The 15,565-nt window shown below is 36.2% G+C and overlaps 2 protein-coding genes across 8 annotated transcripts; both read left to right on the top strand.

Annotated features, from left to right (window-relative positions):
- Nucleotides 1-671: 671 nt before the first annotated feature.
- LOC109009580 (elongation factor 1-alpha-like) lies at nt 672-9,542 on the top strand. Of its 4 annotated transcripts, none has more exons than XM_018990104.2 (13): nt 672-825; nt 1,446-1,619; nt 1,734-1,834; nt 2,420-2,578; nt 2,874-3,095; nt 3,303-3,380; nt 3,718-4,160; nt 4,263-4,373; nt 4,487-4,974; nt 7,786-7,954; nt 8,660-8,899; nt 9,009-9,143; nt 9,255-9,542. In XM_018990104.2, exons 3-13 carry the CDS (start codon nt 1,738-1,740, stop codon nt 9,381-9,383), a joined length of 2,271 nt encoding a protein of 756 aa, XP_018845649.2. In that variant the 5' UTR covers nt 672-825; nt 1,446-1,619; nt 1,734-1,737; the 3' UTR covers nt 9,384-9,542. The 4 variants fall into 4 exon arrangements, with proteins under 4 accessions (XP_018845649.2, XP_018845650.2, XP_018845652.2 ...); XM_018990105.2 differs by having other exon boundaries at nt 692-825; nt 1,428-1,619; XM_018990107.2 differs by lacking the exon at nt 2,874-3,095 and having other exon boundaries at nt 693-825.
- A 1,596-nt stretch (nt 9,543-11,138) lies between these two features.
- Nucleotides 11,139-15,176, top strand: LOC109009582. Of its 4 annotated transcripts, XR_001999079.2 has the most exons (5): nt 11,152-11,292; nt 12,209-13,279; nt 14,226-14,503; nt 14,614-14,650; nt 14,865-15,176. XR_001999079.2 is itself a non-coding variant. In XM_018990112.2 (4 exons), the coding sequence occupies exons 2-3, from the start codon at nt 12,384-12,386 to the stop codon at nt 14,648-14,650; spliced, it is 933 nt and encodes a 310-aa protein (XP_018845657.1). In that variant the 5' UTR covers nt 11,139-11,292; nt 12,209-12,383; the 3' UTR covers nt 14,865-15,176. The 4 variants fall into 4 exon arrangements, 2 of the variants coding, with proteins under 2 accessions (XP_018845657.1, XP_018845658.1); XM_018990112.2 differs by lacking the exon at nt 14,226-14,503 and having other exon boundaries at nt 11,139-11,292; XR_004797577.1 differs by lacking the exon at nt 14,226-14,503 and having other exon boundaries at nt 14,614-14,734; nt 14,868-15,176.
- The last annotated feature ends 389 nt before the right edge of the window (nt 15,177-15,565 follow it).

Raw genomic sequence — 15,565 nt, 5'->3', positions numbered from 1 at the left:
ATAAAAAATAATTTAAATTTTTTAAATTTCAAAATAAAAATTTTATTATAATAAAATTTTAATTTTATAATATTTTTATTTAAATTTTTTGCTTATTTTTTAAAATTTATAAAATACTTTAACTCAAATAATTATAAAATTATTTATAAATTATTTTATCCCAATCTACCATTCAAACTAGGCTTAAAAGTAATCATCAAGAGGTCTAAGCCTATTTTTTGGGTTCCTAATAATTATTTTTTAAGAATTTGCGTTATATAGAAAATCTGATTGCATAAAAAAAGGAAATTCTGGAACCGAAAATGAATTGCAAGGTTTATTAATATTTTGACTAACAAATTAGTGAGTCCCTTTTTTTTTTCTTTTTTTTTTTTAAGTTTTGATACTTTTAAGTACACGAGCTTTCATTTTTATTCAAATTTACAAAATAAGGAAATAATATGTCTTATATTGCCATATTTCTTTTAAAATAGTCAATAGAATTAAATGTGTCATATTTTAAATAATAGAATAAAAATAAGGTAACGATTGATGCATAAAATTTTTGATATTACATATCTATAAAATAAAAAGAAATAATATTAACATGTAAATACTGAAAAAAATGATAAATACGAAATTTATATAAAAGAAAATTAATTTTTTAATTAAAAACCTTTTTTTTTTTCAGCACATTTCAAGACCGTACGCAGCAGGCTGCAGCAGAAGATTTTCTACCTCGTTCACGTTGTCTACTGCTGAGTACAGAGAGAGAGACAAAGAGAGAGGAGGTCCGAGGAAGAGGTATCTAGCTGCCTTGCTCTTTCTTATCGCGCGTTCGACCTGGTAAGCCCTAATTGTTTTCCTGGCCGTCCACTTCCTCCAACTTAGAAACCCTAGCTATTGTATCAAAATTCTTTGTCGTCGTCGTCGTCATCATTGTCATTATTATTATGTGTTTTTTTTTTAACAATTATTATTATTAGTGTTGTTGTTGTTGTTTGAATTCTCGGCGGAAGAATTTTGTTAAAATATTTTCACGGTGCATTAGGGACATTGCTCGCAGAGAGGCCCATGGGCTAACTTAATTACGTTGTGCAATCTCTTTTATTGATCGGTGTGAAAATATTTGTGGAAGAATTAAATTACTAATGATATATGTATTTATGCGTGCGTGTGTATGTGGAAGACTCCAATTATTTTTTAGAGCACCGCGATAGTTAGCTCACTTCTCGTTTGGTTGCCGAGAAAAACGTGGCATAGATAAAAAAATGGAATTTAATTTTTTTTTTAATTTGTGTTTTTTTCCATATTGTCATTTACTTCAATTAACTCGGTTGATTTTCTGTTTTAGGCGCAGTTGAGTATGGATCTATTTTGCTATTTAATTTAATGGTACAACGTGAAGATAAGTGTATTGTCTAACAGCTTTACTGATACACTAAAAGTTTTATATATGCGTTCAGCTTCATTGATGTTTAGAGGAAGAGCAATATATTTTTGGAGCTCAGCAACAAACTCATGCTATCCTTTATACCATTCAGAAGTGGTTGTTACTTATCGAATTGAACCTTGTAGAATGTTTGGTTGGCCGATGGTGTTGCTAAATTACTGATTGTTTGACGTTCCACATCTTCAAGGTATGTAGGTCTTTGAAATTGAGGCTTCTTTGGTTCGAACATATGCCAATAGTGTTAGTCTTGAGTTTCTAGTTGAGATATTTGCTTCATTATTTTGTTTTGATCTCTCTTTAGGGAGATGCCTCGTAAAGTGAGTTATGGAGTTGATTATGACGAAGACTACTATGACTATGAAGATTATGATGTTGACCACGATTTATATGTAGAAGAAAATGGTCAGTAACCGTGTTAACTCAAAGCTCTCTTTTGATTGATTCACGCAGGACTTTTCCTTTCCTTGTTTGGTTGCTTTTAGTTTTTAAAGTTTAAACAAGCAGTATCTTTTAGTTACCTGTTATCCATCTCATTGCCAAAGGTAGAAAGTAGATATTTGACAACGTGTTGAAAAGTTTGAGTCCCACATGCAGATGTGTTGGTAAGCAGATCAATTCTTCACAGATTGCATGATGTTTGGCCTGTTCTCAACTATTTTTCCTATCTGGTAGAATTTTTAGTACCCTTACGTTAAAAAAACAGAGAGACTTGCACCAAGATGCATTTAGATGTTATAGCATCAAATGTTTTTACATTTAAGAAAGGTAATGGTAGACTGTAGTGGTAGTAGTAATAGTTCTGTGCATAGTATTAGAGATTAGCTTCTGAGTAGGCTGTGGAGCAATGGTCATAGATGTTGTGTATCTTGTAAAGTTGGGGTTTGTCAATCGATATTCCTCTTAAAAAATAAAGCTCTTAGATACATGGATCTGAAAATGATATGTTGCCCATTATATGAACTCCCTGATGTTTATTTTCTGTAACAGGAAAATTACCTCAATCAGAGAAAGAAACTATTAACTGTGGGATTTGGCGTTGCTCTGTTTGCACATATGATAATGACGAGAGTTTCTCTGCATGTGATATTTGTGGGGTTCTTCGAAATGCTTCAATAAATTCTGGCACCAATAGTGATAAGAAAACAGGTATGCAATTGTATCTTATTATAGTGCATATCATCTTACGTTTTGTGAGCTCAGCTTCTGGATGGACTGACCTCTGCTGATATTTAGTTTTTCTTATGGAGAGACTCCTCTCTCTCATCCCTGCTTTTGGAAAATTCAAAATGTAACTTTGTCTTGGGTTGTTTTTTACAAGACCTTCCATGTTGAGGTTGTCATGCAGACAACTTGTACCCGTCGTGGTACCTACCATATTCGTGTCTTTGTGAGGTTTTGTTTCAAGTTTTGCATTTTTATAGAATAGATATCTTTCATGCAGTTGAGGGCATGTGCAAAGGTTCTGGAGCATCCAAAATGGCCAAGTCTCTATTTGCATCTTTTCCGCAACGGATGCCCAAAAAGGCTGTATCATTTCAAAAGCCGAATGATGCTTATGGGAAGGAAGAGAGCAATAACTCCCACAGGCATATGAATATGCAAGGACAATTTCTTGAATTCCACAAAGCTTTTATTACTCATAGCAATCACCATGTTAATATAGGTCTGCACATGTTCCAAAGCAGGATGTGGATCTATAGAATTAGAATAAACATACTTCTTGTTGTTAATCATACTTTATGTCCATCAGTACTCTGCCTTAATTAAAGAATTGTAGTTTCTCCAGCAGATGCCCATGATGCTTTACTATATATATGTATATATATATATATATATATATATTCTAACCTAAATTATGTTTAAAATACAGCCCCTTTCAAGTTTGATGTTCCATCCCCAGATGATTTGGTGTCTGATGGACTGCGTTCCTCCAAAATGGGTTTGAAAGGTATCTACTGTGGTTTCAGTTTGATTGTCAATGAGAGTTCAATTCAAATCAAAGGAAAAAAAAATTGATTGTCAAGAAAAATTATTTATGAGATAGATGTTTATAGAGAGAGATTTACAACCACATCACCTTTAACTGCTGACTAAAATCATGCCTAACCCAATATTTGTTGTGTCCAGATGCAAATATGCTTTGTTTCGTCTATCCAAATTTTTTTTATCCACTGATTTTCTTAGAAATATGATCTGTATTGATTAAATAGTTATTTCAAAAGCATTTTTTGTATCTCCTGAGTTTAGAATGTTTACTTTTTTTGTCTACGACATTTTACTTGCAGCCAATTCAACTGACTTGAAAACTTCAAGAGTTTCCTCAAGCATCAATGAGAAGAATGGTGTCCTTAGTAAATCAAGTACTGAAAGGTCAGATAGCTCATCTGCATTGATGCCAAAAGGCAGACATTTCAGTAGGGACAAGAGCAATCATTTGGAGAATGATATGGGCAACACACTCTCTAGTGATAAAAGTTCTGTTTGCTCACCTTCGTTGAATCTAAAAGGCAGAAATGATAAAATTGATGAGAGCAGTAGTTCTTCGATGAGTGGGGGCAACCCACAAAGCCTTACCAATAGTTTGAACAAAATGGATGTAAATGTTGGATCTGGATTGTCAAAAAATGTTAATACCAGAGTGACTCGATCGAAGGCAGAATATAAACCTGAAAAGTGGATGCTCCCTGACCAAGCTGAAGATACATTGACTCAACTGAATCTTGCGATCGTAAGTCGTCCTTAATCCTAACACGTCAGCCATTTATCTCTTTTGTAGTTGATATATAATCTGAACACATCAGTGAGGCCAGTTCATTCAATGTCATTGTAGGTTGGTCATGTTGATTCTGGAAAATCAACACTCTCTGGTAGATTACTACACCTCTTGGGGCGAATATCCCAAAAAGAGATGCACAAATATGAGAAGGAGGCTAAGTTACAGGTAAAATCACTACAATTTGTATGTGGGTACTTTAAAAGCCTGAAGTTATTGTAACTTAATGAAAAAAAAGCCCGAACTTATTGTATTCTTGTGGTGTTTGTATATTTGAGCAGGGCAAGGGGTCCTTTGCTTATGCTTGGGCATTGGATGAGAGCACTGAAGAAAGGGAAAGAGGAATAACTATGACAGTGGCTGTTGCTTATTTTGATTCTAAAAAGTATCATGTTGTTGTGCTTGATTCACCAGGCCATAAGGATTTTGTACCAAATATGATATCCGGGGCAGCTCAGGCTGATGCTGCGATTCTTGTTGTAGATGCCTCAGTTGGTTCATTTGAAGCCAGTATGGATGGTGGTAAGGGGCAAACACGGGAGCATGCACAACTTATCAGAAGTTTTGGTGTTGATCAAATTATAGTTGCAGTTAACAAAATGGATGCTGTGGATTACTCAAATGAACGGTTTGACTTTATTAAACAGCAACTTGGAACATTTCTCCGTTCTTGTGGTTTTAGAGATTCTTCTATTTCATGGATCCCATTGAGTGCCATGGAGAATCAAAATTTGGTGGCTGTCCCTTCTAATGTTTGTTTGCTGTCCTGGTGAGTTTCCTTTCATCTGTCAATTCTTTGTCATGCATCTTTTTTCTCCTCTAGGTGTTCATCTTTTTTATATACCTTCGGTATGGCTGTCACATTTTATTCCATTGCTAAGATATTTACCGTTGAAGGAGCTAAGAACTTTGAATTGAAGTAATAATATTATTGACTCTACAAAGAATGTCTATTCTTTCCCAAATCTTTTGCATACCGAATGCCTCCCATGCAGCATGCTGAAATTGCACATGATAGCGGCGACCCGGCTATTGACGATTCTACAATAGGCAGCCTTAAATGGACCAGCTACTATCCATTAAGCTTGAAGTCACTTGATTGTACTTTTCTGATGCATCAAATGCATATAATATGGGTTCATGATGTATATATTTAGAACTTGGTGCTTTAATTCATTGACCAATTGCCTTTTCTAGCACCTCACGCTTTGGGCAATACAAGGACTTGTTGGCTTGAGATCACCATTTGGCTCTGACAACATTGGCTCAAAGACAATAGTCTAGTCCAGAGGCTACCAACTTCAGAGTAGGAAACAAAGCTAGAGATTGTACCATTACTGCGAATATATGTTTATTTTTATTTTTTAGTTTTTTTGGGGGAGGGGGGAAGATACCTTTTTGGCTACGAGTAATAATTTTTAGCTCTAAAACATGCTGTGATTTTGTTTCGGGACTCAAGGGGAACTTGGGTAAGTCGGAATTGGTACCCGTGGGTGAGGTGGCAAATATCAACCTTCTACCTGAGGTGTTGGGATGCAAAGTGGCTACTCTTCCTATGAAATACCTCGGACTACCTTTGGGAGCTTCTTTTAAAGCAAAAAATATTTGGGACGGGGTCGTAGAGAAGGTAGAGAAAGGTTGTCAGGTTGGAAGCGGCTCTATCTTTCAAAAGGCGGGAGAGTGACCCTCATTCAAAGTACCCTTTCCAATCTTCCCACGTTTTCTTTCCTTATTTCCTATAGCGGTGGGGGTGGCTAATCGGATTGAAAAGATATTTAGAGCCTTTTTGTGGGGAGGCATGGATGAGGATCATAAATTTCATCTTGTGAATTGGCAAAAAATGTGCAGTCCGAAGGAAGTGGGAGGTTTAGGGGTGCGTAACTTGATCACTTTTAACAAGGCCCTTCTTGGGAAGTGGTTGTGGAGATTTCAGTTGGAAGGGACTTCGTTGTGGAGAATGGTTGTGGATCGGAAGTATGGTTGTGATTGGGGGGGTTGGTGTTCCAAGGAGGGTAGGCGGTCATATGGTGTGAGTCTATGGAAATTTGTTTGAAAGGGGTGGATGGTGTTTGCAACACATATTAACTTTGAGGTCGGTGAGGGTACAAGAGTTAGATTCTGGTTCGATGAATGGTGTGGTGAGAGAGCTCTTTCTTCAGCTTTTCCAGGTGTTTTCAGATTGGCTGGAAATCAGCAGGCCGCTGTCTCAGATGTGCTGTGTCAAGCTAACGGTTCAGTGCATTGGAATATGATCTTTTGTAGAAATGCGCAGGATTGGGAAGTCAAGGAGATAGCAGGTTTTTTTAGCTTGCTTTATTCCAAGAGGGTTGGTGGTAATGGGTGTATAGAATGGTGTGGAAACCTTCGGGGAGTAAAAAATTTTCTGTTAAATCCTTCTTTAAGGTGCTGTCAAATTTCAGCCCATTGTGTTTCCATGGAAGGGTATTTGGAGAGTTCCTGTGCCTCCAAAAGTTGCTTTTTTTACTTGGACAACAGCCTTGGGTAAGATTTTGACGGCTAACAACTTAAGGAAACGGGAGATGATGTCATGGAGTGGTGTTATATGTGCAAGAACAATGGTGAATCGATTGACCATCTTCTTCTACATTATGAGGTGGCAAGGGAGCTATGGGATGGCATACTTAGTAGAGCCGGGTTGTCTTGGATTATGCCCAAGAGTGTGGCGGAGCTCTTATCTTGTTGGAATAGGCATCATCATAGCCCTCAACTGGCTGCGATGTGGACGATGGCTCCTTTGTGCTTATTATGGTGTATATGGATGGAAAGAAATGAGAGGTGCTTCAACAAGAAGGAGAGAGCTAGGGGGAATTATGGAATTTTTTTGTCCTTTCTTTGGTTCAATGGCTTTCAGCTATAGTTTTAAAGGGAGGGAATGTTCATGAGTTTTTGCTTTCTTTTCAGCTGTCTAGAATGTAACTAGGTGTATCTTTTGTATACTTTCTGTGTACATAGGTTTTGCCTAGTTTTGATCAATGAAATTTCTTACATATCAAAAAAGAAAAAGAAAAGAAAGGTGCTGTGATTTACATACTGAAGAAGGCAACGAAGATTGGAAAGTTCGAATGAATTCTATGCTGATATTGTTGATTATTATTTATTTTTAATTTCATTTCAGGTTCTCTTTCCCCCTTCCTTGGAATTTTTTCCCTTGGCGAGAGTGGTGGTACACAGTAGAAGAAGAACTAGCTAATATTCATTTTGGTACCATGTCACATGCCCCAGTGGGTTGAGTAATTGAAAACTTGACTGAAAGTAAACATAAAAAGTGAATAAATATAGGTGGGATGTAAGGTAACGTATGGTGTAATGTTTGACGCCTCATCTAGGTTAAATCAAGTATGCCACTAATATTTTCATGTTGGGCAGGGGCTTTCTTTGAGCTGAAGTTGTTGTAGTGCTTGACGCCCCTGTCTTGGTTAAATCAAGCATGCCACTAATCTGTCCATGTTGGGATTGTGGCTTTCTTTGTCGCCGCCATGAGGAACTTTTTATAAATATTTGAATGATGTGCAACTGATATTGCAAATATTTAAAATTGAGCAAGGTAATTAAAATGCAGGTATCATGGACCTTATCTGCTGGATGCAGTTGATTCCCTCCAACCTCCCACAAGAGATTTCTCAAAGCCTCTACTTATGCCGATATGTGATGTTGTTAAACTTTCTTCACTGGGGCAGGTGTCTGCCTGTGGTAAACTAGAAGCCGGAGCTCTTCGAAGTGGATCCAAGGTACACATTTGGTAATATCGATTTTTTTTTGTGGTTAATTTTATTCTTCAAAATATTAAGTTCCTTGTATTAACATCTCAGAATTCATTCCATTGTTGGATTTGCATATGTCGTTGAGTGAACCTAAGCTTCCTTGATTGCCTGCAGACCATGCTCAGTTATCTTTTCCATGAAAGGATCATCTGAAATTGGTCTTTTTCTTGAACTTCCCAAATTTATATTGCAGCATTTACTAATTTTGATCTTTCGTGGTATACTTTTACATATTTATTACACGTTTTTTGCTGGGATAATGCTTGTGCAGATAAATTGTCCTCATTTATGCGATGTAGATTTTCATTCTGCATCATGTGATCCAAGAGATAGATGGTTTCCGAACATTGAATGTGTGGATCACCTACCAGAATGTATGGTGAAAGATCTGTTTAAACTGTGCTTTTTACCCTCTCACTCCACAATCTTTGCTTTGACTCAGAAACCTATAGAATAGATAGTCCATTTTCTTTTTCACCCTGATAGAAGTGATCAGTACGATTGAATGACATGACAGTTCATGCACGTACAATCAGAGTGTTTTGTATGTCAATGACAAAGATCACTGGTTTTAGTCAGAAGTACTCTAATTACACAAGGCATTATTTGTTTTATTCACTGCCTTTTGTTTCCATTGTACTATAGTCGTAACTATACTGTGTGTAATTATAGGTTCTAGTTATGCCATCAGGAAATGTGGGCTCAGTACGTTCCTTAGAGCGTAACTCTCAGGCTTGTACCTTTGCAAGAGCTGGAGACAGTGTGGCTGTTAGTCTGCAAGGCATTGATGGGAGCCTTGTGATGGCTGGGGGCGTGCTATGTCACCCTGACTTTCCTGTTGCTATTGCAAAACATTTGGAACTGAAAGTTCTTGTTTTGGATGTTACAACCCCGATTTTAATTGGTTCCCAGGTGTGTTTTTCTGCATACATGACACACACACACAAACACATATATTTATATGTTCTGGTTCCACCATGTTATTTATCTATTGATATAATGATTTGACTGGAACGAACAGTTGGAATTTCATGTACACCATGCTAGGGAAGCCGCAAGAGTGGTCAGAATACTATCTTTACTTGATCCAAAGACTGGCAAGGTGACGAAGAAGGCACCTCGCTGCCTTAGTGCAAAGCAGACTGCAGTCCTTGAGGTGAATTAAGTTGACCGAAAATTGTGCCACTTCAATTCAAAGGATAATTGGTTTGATAGCGTTTTGGCTACTTTTGGGCTGACCTTTCTCTTTTTCTTCTTCTAACTTCAGGTGGCTTTACAAGGGCCTGTGTGCGTGGAAGAGTTTTCAAGCTGTAGAGCTCTTGGAAGGGTATTTCTAAGAGCATTAGGAAGAACAATTGCTGTCGGGGTTGTAACCCGAATAATTGAGGAAACCTGATGACAGTAGTTTGTTATTGGCGCATGAGGTTTCTGTCGATTTTAAAATATATATTATATTTTTTTTGTAAGAAAGGTCTAGGTCGAATGTTTATATACCTGTACTTTGTAATATTTATTGATTATTTTTTTTATTCATGCAATATAGGCAATACACTCCTTGTCCTGCTTTAGAAGGTATAGTCATAATATATTCATCAGTGGAAGTTCTCCACATTCAGTCCCCATAAGAAATAAAAAAGCATTCTCTCGCATTAAGGGATTGTTTGTCATATCCGACATTCTTTTCTCTTTTTTATGCATATAGTGTCAGATCAGAAGTATTCGTGCGTGAGGGCATGCTATTAGCAAAATGTCCTATTCAATTATTGCCCGATTCTTCTCTTTGGGTATTAGTAATTTGGAATTTTTATCTTTAGTTTATGCAAGGAAATCTGTTTTTGGTAGCGATGAGTCATACAAAATTATTCTATCAATGACAAAAAAACATTGTTAGTTAGGCAATCAAACCCTCACCGGATTTGGTTATATTACTACGTCATTTAGTATACAAAAAAACAATATATTTTTTTTATTTGTAATGTTCATTATTTGGTCGAAAACATCTAAAACGAACGATTTGAATGCGATCGCGGCTGTTTGGCATTAAAGACACGTGCATCATCCATGCATGCATGCAAGCAAGTGTAACTGTAAGCTCTCTTTCTCTCTCTCAATTAATGGGCTTTATATGTTTTTACATCGGGATTGTACGTACAGCTTACAGTGACGTAGTACTGATATCCAATTTCCTGTCGATTTCTATCGATACAGGTTTTGAATTTTATAACATGCTTAAAGGATCAATGATCTTCCACTTAAAAGAGGAGAATATAAGAAAAAATAGGTAAAGCTTTACGTTCATGACCCATTTTTCAAAGTTTAAATATATGATTATCACAACGAAACAAGTATTTTTTTTTAATATATTTGATTTAAAAATTATATATACAATCATTTTATATATTTTTTACATACTATTAATATGATTAACTACATCACTTTTTTTAATATATAATAACTACTTTGATAAATATTGTGTCATGTAAACTCACTCTGTTATTGCGCACGGCGGGCTGATGCGGCAGTCCACACGTGAACATTGACCTTACTATCAGCACATGTACAATTGATGCACAGGATTACGTGCACAAAACACTTACCAATATAATAAATCATTTAAATTATATATTTACTCGTATAAGATAACTAATTTATAGTGTAATGCATACCTAAAAACTTTATTTTAATTTTTTTATGCTAATTAATATCAAACCTGAGTTTGAAATAAAAGGAAAGTATTGTTTCATAAAAAAGGAAAGTATCGTGAGATATTAGAATTCAATTCGGAGTAAAACTCTGTATTTAGTAAAATCTGTCCAAATCAATTAAATAAAAGGAATATTGTTTGATTTCAAAAACTATATTTAAATCTTGAAAGCGAAGGCTGAATATAAAATTAGGACCATAAAAATTAATGATTATTTTTTTAAAAAAAAAAAGACCATTGAAAAAAACAAAACAGTAAAACGAAATCAACGGCCGTTAAGGTACAACAAATATGCGAAATGAATTGAGAGGCAACTTTAACATTTCACACTATTTGTTGGTTTTTAATTAATTAATTAAAATTCTGTTTTGGTCAATGTAAAAGGGCACTTACGTCAATGAACATTAAATGGGCCTACTTTACCATTTTATTCTTTTGGAAAAGGCGAGAGAGAGACAGAAGGGACCCTACCTGCTACTACTCCTCAAAGTCTGAAACTGAACCATCCGATCGGCCACACAAACCGAAGACCGAACCTTTTCCGTCTCCTTCTTCTGTCGGCCTTATATCTGGGTTCGATTCCAAAATAACCCTATATCAGGTATTTCTTGTTCAATTTCAATGTTATTCAGCAGTGGCTTGTATATCAGTTTATGTCTGTGTCCTTTCTGAGTGAAGGAAAATCGGTCCTGGGTTTTGATTGATTTTAACTAGGTCTCCTTTGATTGTACGGAACACCCATGAATTTAGATTTAACGTTTTGATTTTACTCGTTATGGTTACTTCCAAGAGTCGTTTCGTTGAATGCCCATGATTGTGGATTGGTCGATTTTTGTTAATGTTATAATCTCTCAATTTTAGTTTGCTTTCTTATTCCTAATATCTATCTTCTAGTCTATCAGTTAGTACGGGCCTACGGGGTCTTTCATAAATTCAAAGATTTTGGGTTGTAGACCTTTTCTCGCCGTGTTGAAACCTAGGTGATCAATGGATCATCATTTTTTTACCATAATTTTAGGCCGGTTTTTATTCCTAGTGGCTATAAGTTGTAAGCTCAAGCTTTTATGTTCTGCATGGAATATCGAAATTTTATCTCTATTGATAAGACTTACGACTGAAATTGAGTTGCTTGATTTCAAATGACATTATGATTGCTCTATTTCTCACTCGCTCTCTCTCTTAAACCGATATCATATTCTATATTGAACATACTTGCCTGGGCAAGCATATGGAACATAGATGCCAGATATGAAACTTGCTGGTTCTCTTGGGAAAAGTGTTGCAAAGGCCTGTGCCCATTTTACATTGCTATGTGAAAATCGACAATATATGGCTTACATGGTCATTTATTTTGAGACTCGTACTGAAAGGAGTATGCCAATGATGGTTTATGAACAGAGGTTTTCATTAAAAGGAGTTTCTGGATCTTAAGAATTTAACGAACATTTTATAAAAAGTTCTACCTCCACTTAGATTTTTTTCACCCAGCTTCTAATTACTTATGTTTGACTGTGCAGCTTTGTCAGAAAGCATGTTGTTCTACATCAAGGGCTTGCTCTATTTGGTGTGACATAAAAGATTGGCTAGGCTTTCCTTGGTAATTCATCAAGTATATTGTTTAATCGTCAATTATCGTTTAAAGAAAGTGAGCTGCATGCCATCTGCTTGTACATTTTCGAGTTAATAGTCTTCATGGCCTTAAGACCTTCATGTAAAGTTGGGTTCAATCTCAATGTATCCAACACGGATGATATTCAGTTAAATACCAATTGGGAAGATGTGATTTGCCCTATATGCTTGGATTTTCCGCATAATGGTGTACTCCTTCAATGCTCATCTTATGAGAAAGGATGCCGTCCTTTTGTGTGTGACACAGACCACTTGCACTCGAATTGCTTGGACCGTTTCAAAAGTGCTTATGGCATGTCAACCCCTTTAACATCTGATATAACTCCCACAGAAAACAGGGATCCCGTGGCATCTGAAGGCAACTGTAAACCATGTTGTCCCTTGTGTAGAGGAGAGGTTACTGGGTGGTTTGTTGTTGACAAGGCCCGTCTATATCTGGATGAGAAGAAGCGTTGTTGTGAGGAGCATCAATGTACATTTAGGGGAACTTACTTAGAACTGCAAAAGCATGCTCAACTGGAGCACCCTCATGCTCGTCCATCAAAGATTGATCCTGCACGGCAGCTTGATTGGGAGAATTTTCAACAGTCCTCTGAGATCATAGATGTTTTGAGCACTATTCATTCAGAAGTCCCTCGTGGGGTGGTTTTGGGAGATTATGTAATTGAATATGGGGACGATGAAACTGGAGACGAGTTTGAGGACTTCCCTGGGGATGAGGGGAACTGGTGGACCTCTTGTATTTTGTATCAGGTGTTTGATAACTTCAGGAATTCTAGAAACCGAAGAAGGTCAAGAGTTAGTGATACAAGAAGAGGAAATCGCCGAACGAGTTATGACAATTCTGTTTCTGATGAGGGTTCTGTGGCATCTATAGAATTTCCTGAGTATAGGATAGATGAGACTGACGATGAGTTTGTGAGTACAAATGTCCCAACGGGTAACTCCAATCATCGCAGGTTAGTAGTGCTGCTTCTGCATCTCAATTGTCTTCAAATCATATTTTTTTCCTGTTTGATGTCTATTGAATTTCAAGCTTTATTTACTGATTGATCCTATCTCTCTCCGATGATCAGATTCCTTCCTGCTTTTGATTGTGTACATAAATTTCTTCATGGCACAAGTTTAAAATGGACGTCATACGCCCCACCACAAAAAAAAAAAAAAAAAAGCTTGCTTTCTCAATTATGTTGTCAGTGTACAGGTATAACGAGACCTGGAATGCTACATTTGTGAAACATCTTGTGAACCATTATCGTAAGATGTTGATCAAAGTTGACTTAGCAAATGTGGTGAAGTCAATTAAGTTGCTTTAAAAAAATATAATCATCTAAAAGTCAATAAAATTCTTCATTGCTCATAAAGCTAATATAATCATCTGGAAGATTTTTTAATCCTATGATTATTGGGCGAGCAGCATTCGACCTTCTTTTAAGATGGCTTTGGGTTTGCGTTTTGGCTTTGGAGTTGGTAAGATTGGCTCCCTGACGTAGTGGGTAGTGTAAGATTAATTTTGACCTAAACTATGAATAAGATTATCAATGCCATATATTATAGTCTGAGAAGTATTATTGATCATTAAATAGTAACTTGATGCATTATGTCTTGAGAAGTATTACGAACGAAAAAAGAAAAGAAAATGCAAACAGATCATTGGGTAATTGTTTTCTTCTTTTTTTTTTTTTTTTGGGGAGTGGGCGATTAACTTGTCATATTTACCCTGTTTTTCAATGCACAGGACTAAAATTCTTAAAAAGGTTTTCTTTTTGTAGTAGTAACCTTGAATAGTGATGAGGTAGGGGTATGTTTGCCATGATAAATAGCATGCAGATTAGTATGTAACATAGCGTTTCCTGGTCTCATTAGTTTATGAAAAATTTACAAGTATTGCTGTTGTATTCACAGTTCTCGAAGACGCCGTTTTTCAATGCACAGGACTAAAATTCTGAAAAAGGTTTTCTTTTTGTAGTAATAACCTTGAATAGTGAGGTAGGGGTATGTTTGCCATGATAAATAGCATGCAGATTAGTATGTAACATAGCGTTTCCTGGTTTCATTAGTTTATGAAAAATTTACAAGTATTGCTGTTGTATTCACAGTTCTCGAAGACGCCGTTTTTCAATGCACAGGACTAAAATTCTGAAAAAGGTTTTCTTTTTGTAGTAGTAACCTTGAATAGTGAGGTAGGGGTATGTTTGCCATGATAAATAGCATTCAGATTAGTATGTAACATAGCGTTTCCTGGTTTCATTAGTTTATGAAAAATTTACAAGTATTGCTGTTGTATTCACAGTTCTCGAAGACGCCGTTCCCGCTTCTACGACAATTAGGTATGAACTGGCCATGGATCCTCTTATAACTGGCTTTAGTCTACCATAACAAATCTTTGATGATCATATCTTGGGTCATAAAATGTAATTACATCTCCAGGCATCATCATTTCCCACATTTCAACAAATTGAGTATAATTGCCCTATTCATTGTTTTAACATTGTCTTTTTTAGTCACATAACTCGTTGCTTTTTTTTGACCGTGCTCGTATAGAAGTGAAGTGAAGTGGAGAACAGAGAGATCCTCTGCAAAGTAGAAAAGATTGCATGCTTGCTACAGATCATCTCATTGTTAAAACATGTAAAAGCTACATCTGGATCTTATCTTACTACATTTGTGATAAGATATGCTGATTAGACAAGAATGAACCTGACAATCCCATCTGGTTATGTTATGACCATTGTAACATTCATCATTTCTCTTTGGCTTTAATTGTTTTTTTTCACCCTTATAGAATTCTGAAGGATGCAGAAAGTATTTACACAATGGAAAGTTGGCTGACAAACTACCATTTTATTTTATTACTGTTCTGCGCACCAGCTTCTGGAATAGCTAATATCTACCATTTTCTTAAACTTTACCTCCCCATCCCAAAAGGTAGAAAAGAATTTTTTTAAAAAAAAGTCTCTAGCTTTGACCAACTTAGGATGCAACACGTGTGCAGAGTAAAACATACATAATACATTCTTAATGCTTTCAGAGAGTTCAATACTCGAAATATATGTGTTGCTTTGACTGAGGATAGTAGCCATGTCAGCAATTTTTGTGGGCATAATTCAAGCAAGCAGGTTCAAGCAATCCTATCCTATCCCATAACTTTAACCGGTGTGAACTGTCTGATTAGTGTGTAAGGACGTTTCCAGGTTCAAATTGGCCTCCATTCCAGTGGGTCAAATTATTTTTGTTGTGGGTGA

The sequence above is a fragment of the Juglans regia genome, chromosome 11, assembly GCF_001411555.2.
Source record: "Juglans regia cultivar Chandler chromosome 11, Walnut 2.0, whole genome shotgun sequence".
NCBI lineage: Eukaryota > Viridiplantae > Streptophyta > Magnoliopsida > Fagales > Juglandaceae > Juglans > Juglans regia.
The sequence above is the reverse complement of the archived record's forward strand: the minus strand, read 5'-3'. Positions and strand labels throughout refer to the sequence as shown.

Excerpts from the sequence above, each read along its gene's own strand:
- LOC109009580 (XM_018990104.2), top strand. The coding sequence starts at position 1,738 with ATGCCTCGTAAAGTGAGTTATGGAGTTGATTATGACGAAGACTACTAT. Across the intron at positions 4,161-4,262 it reads CTCAACTGAATCTTGCGATC|GTTGGTCATGTTGATTCTGG; the intron begins GTAAGTCGTCCT and ends ATGTCATTGTAG. Across the intron at positions 8,900-9,008 it reads CGATTTTAATTGGTTCCCAG|TTGGAATTTCATGTACACCA; the intron begins GTGTGTTTTTCT and ends TGGAACGAACAG.
- LOC109009582 (XM_018990112.2), top strand. The coding sequence starts at position 12,384 with ATGGCCTTAAGACCTTCATGTAAAGTTGGGTTCAATCTCAATGTATCC. Across the intron at positions 13,280-14,613 it reads GGTAACTCCAATCATCGCAG|TTCTCGAAGACGCCGTTCCC; the intron begins GTTAGTAGTGCT and ends TTGTATTCACAG.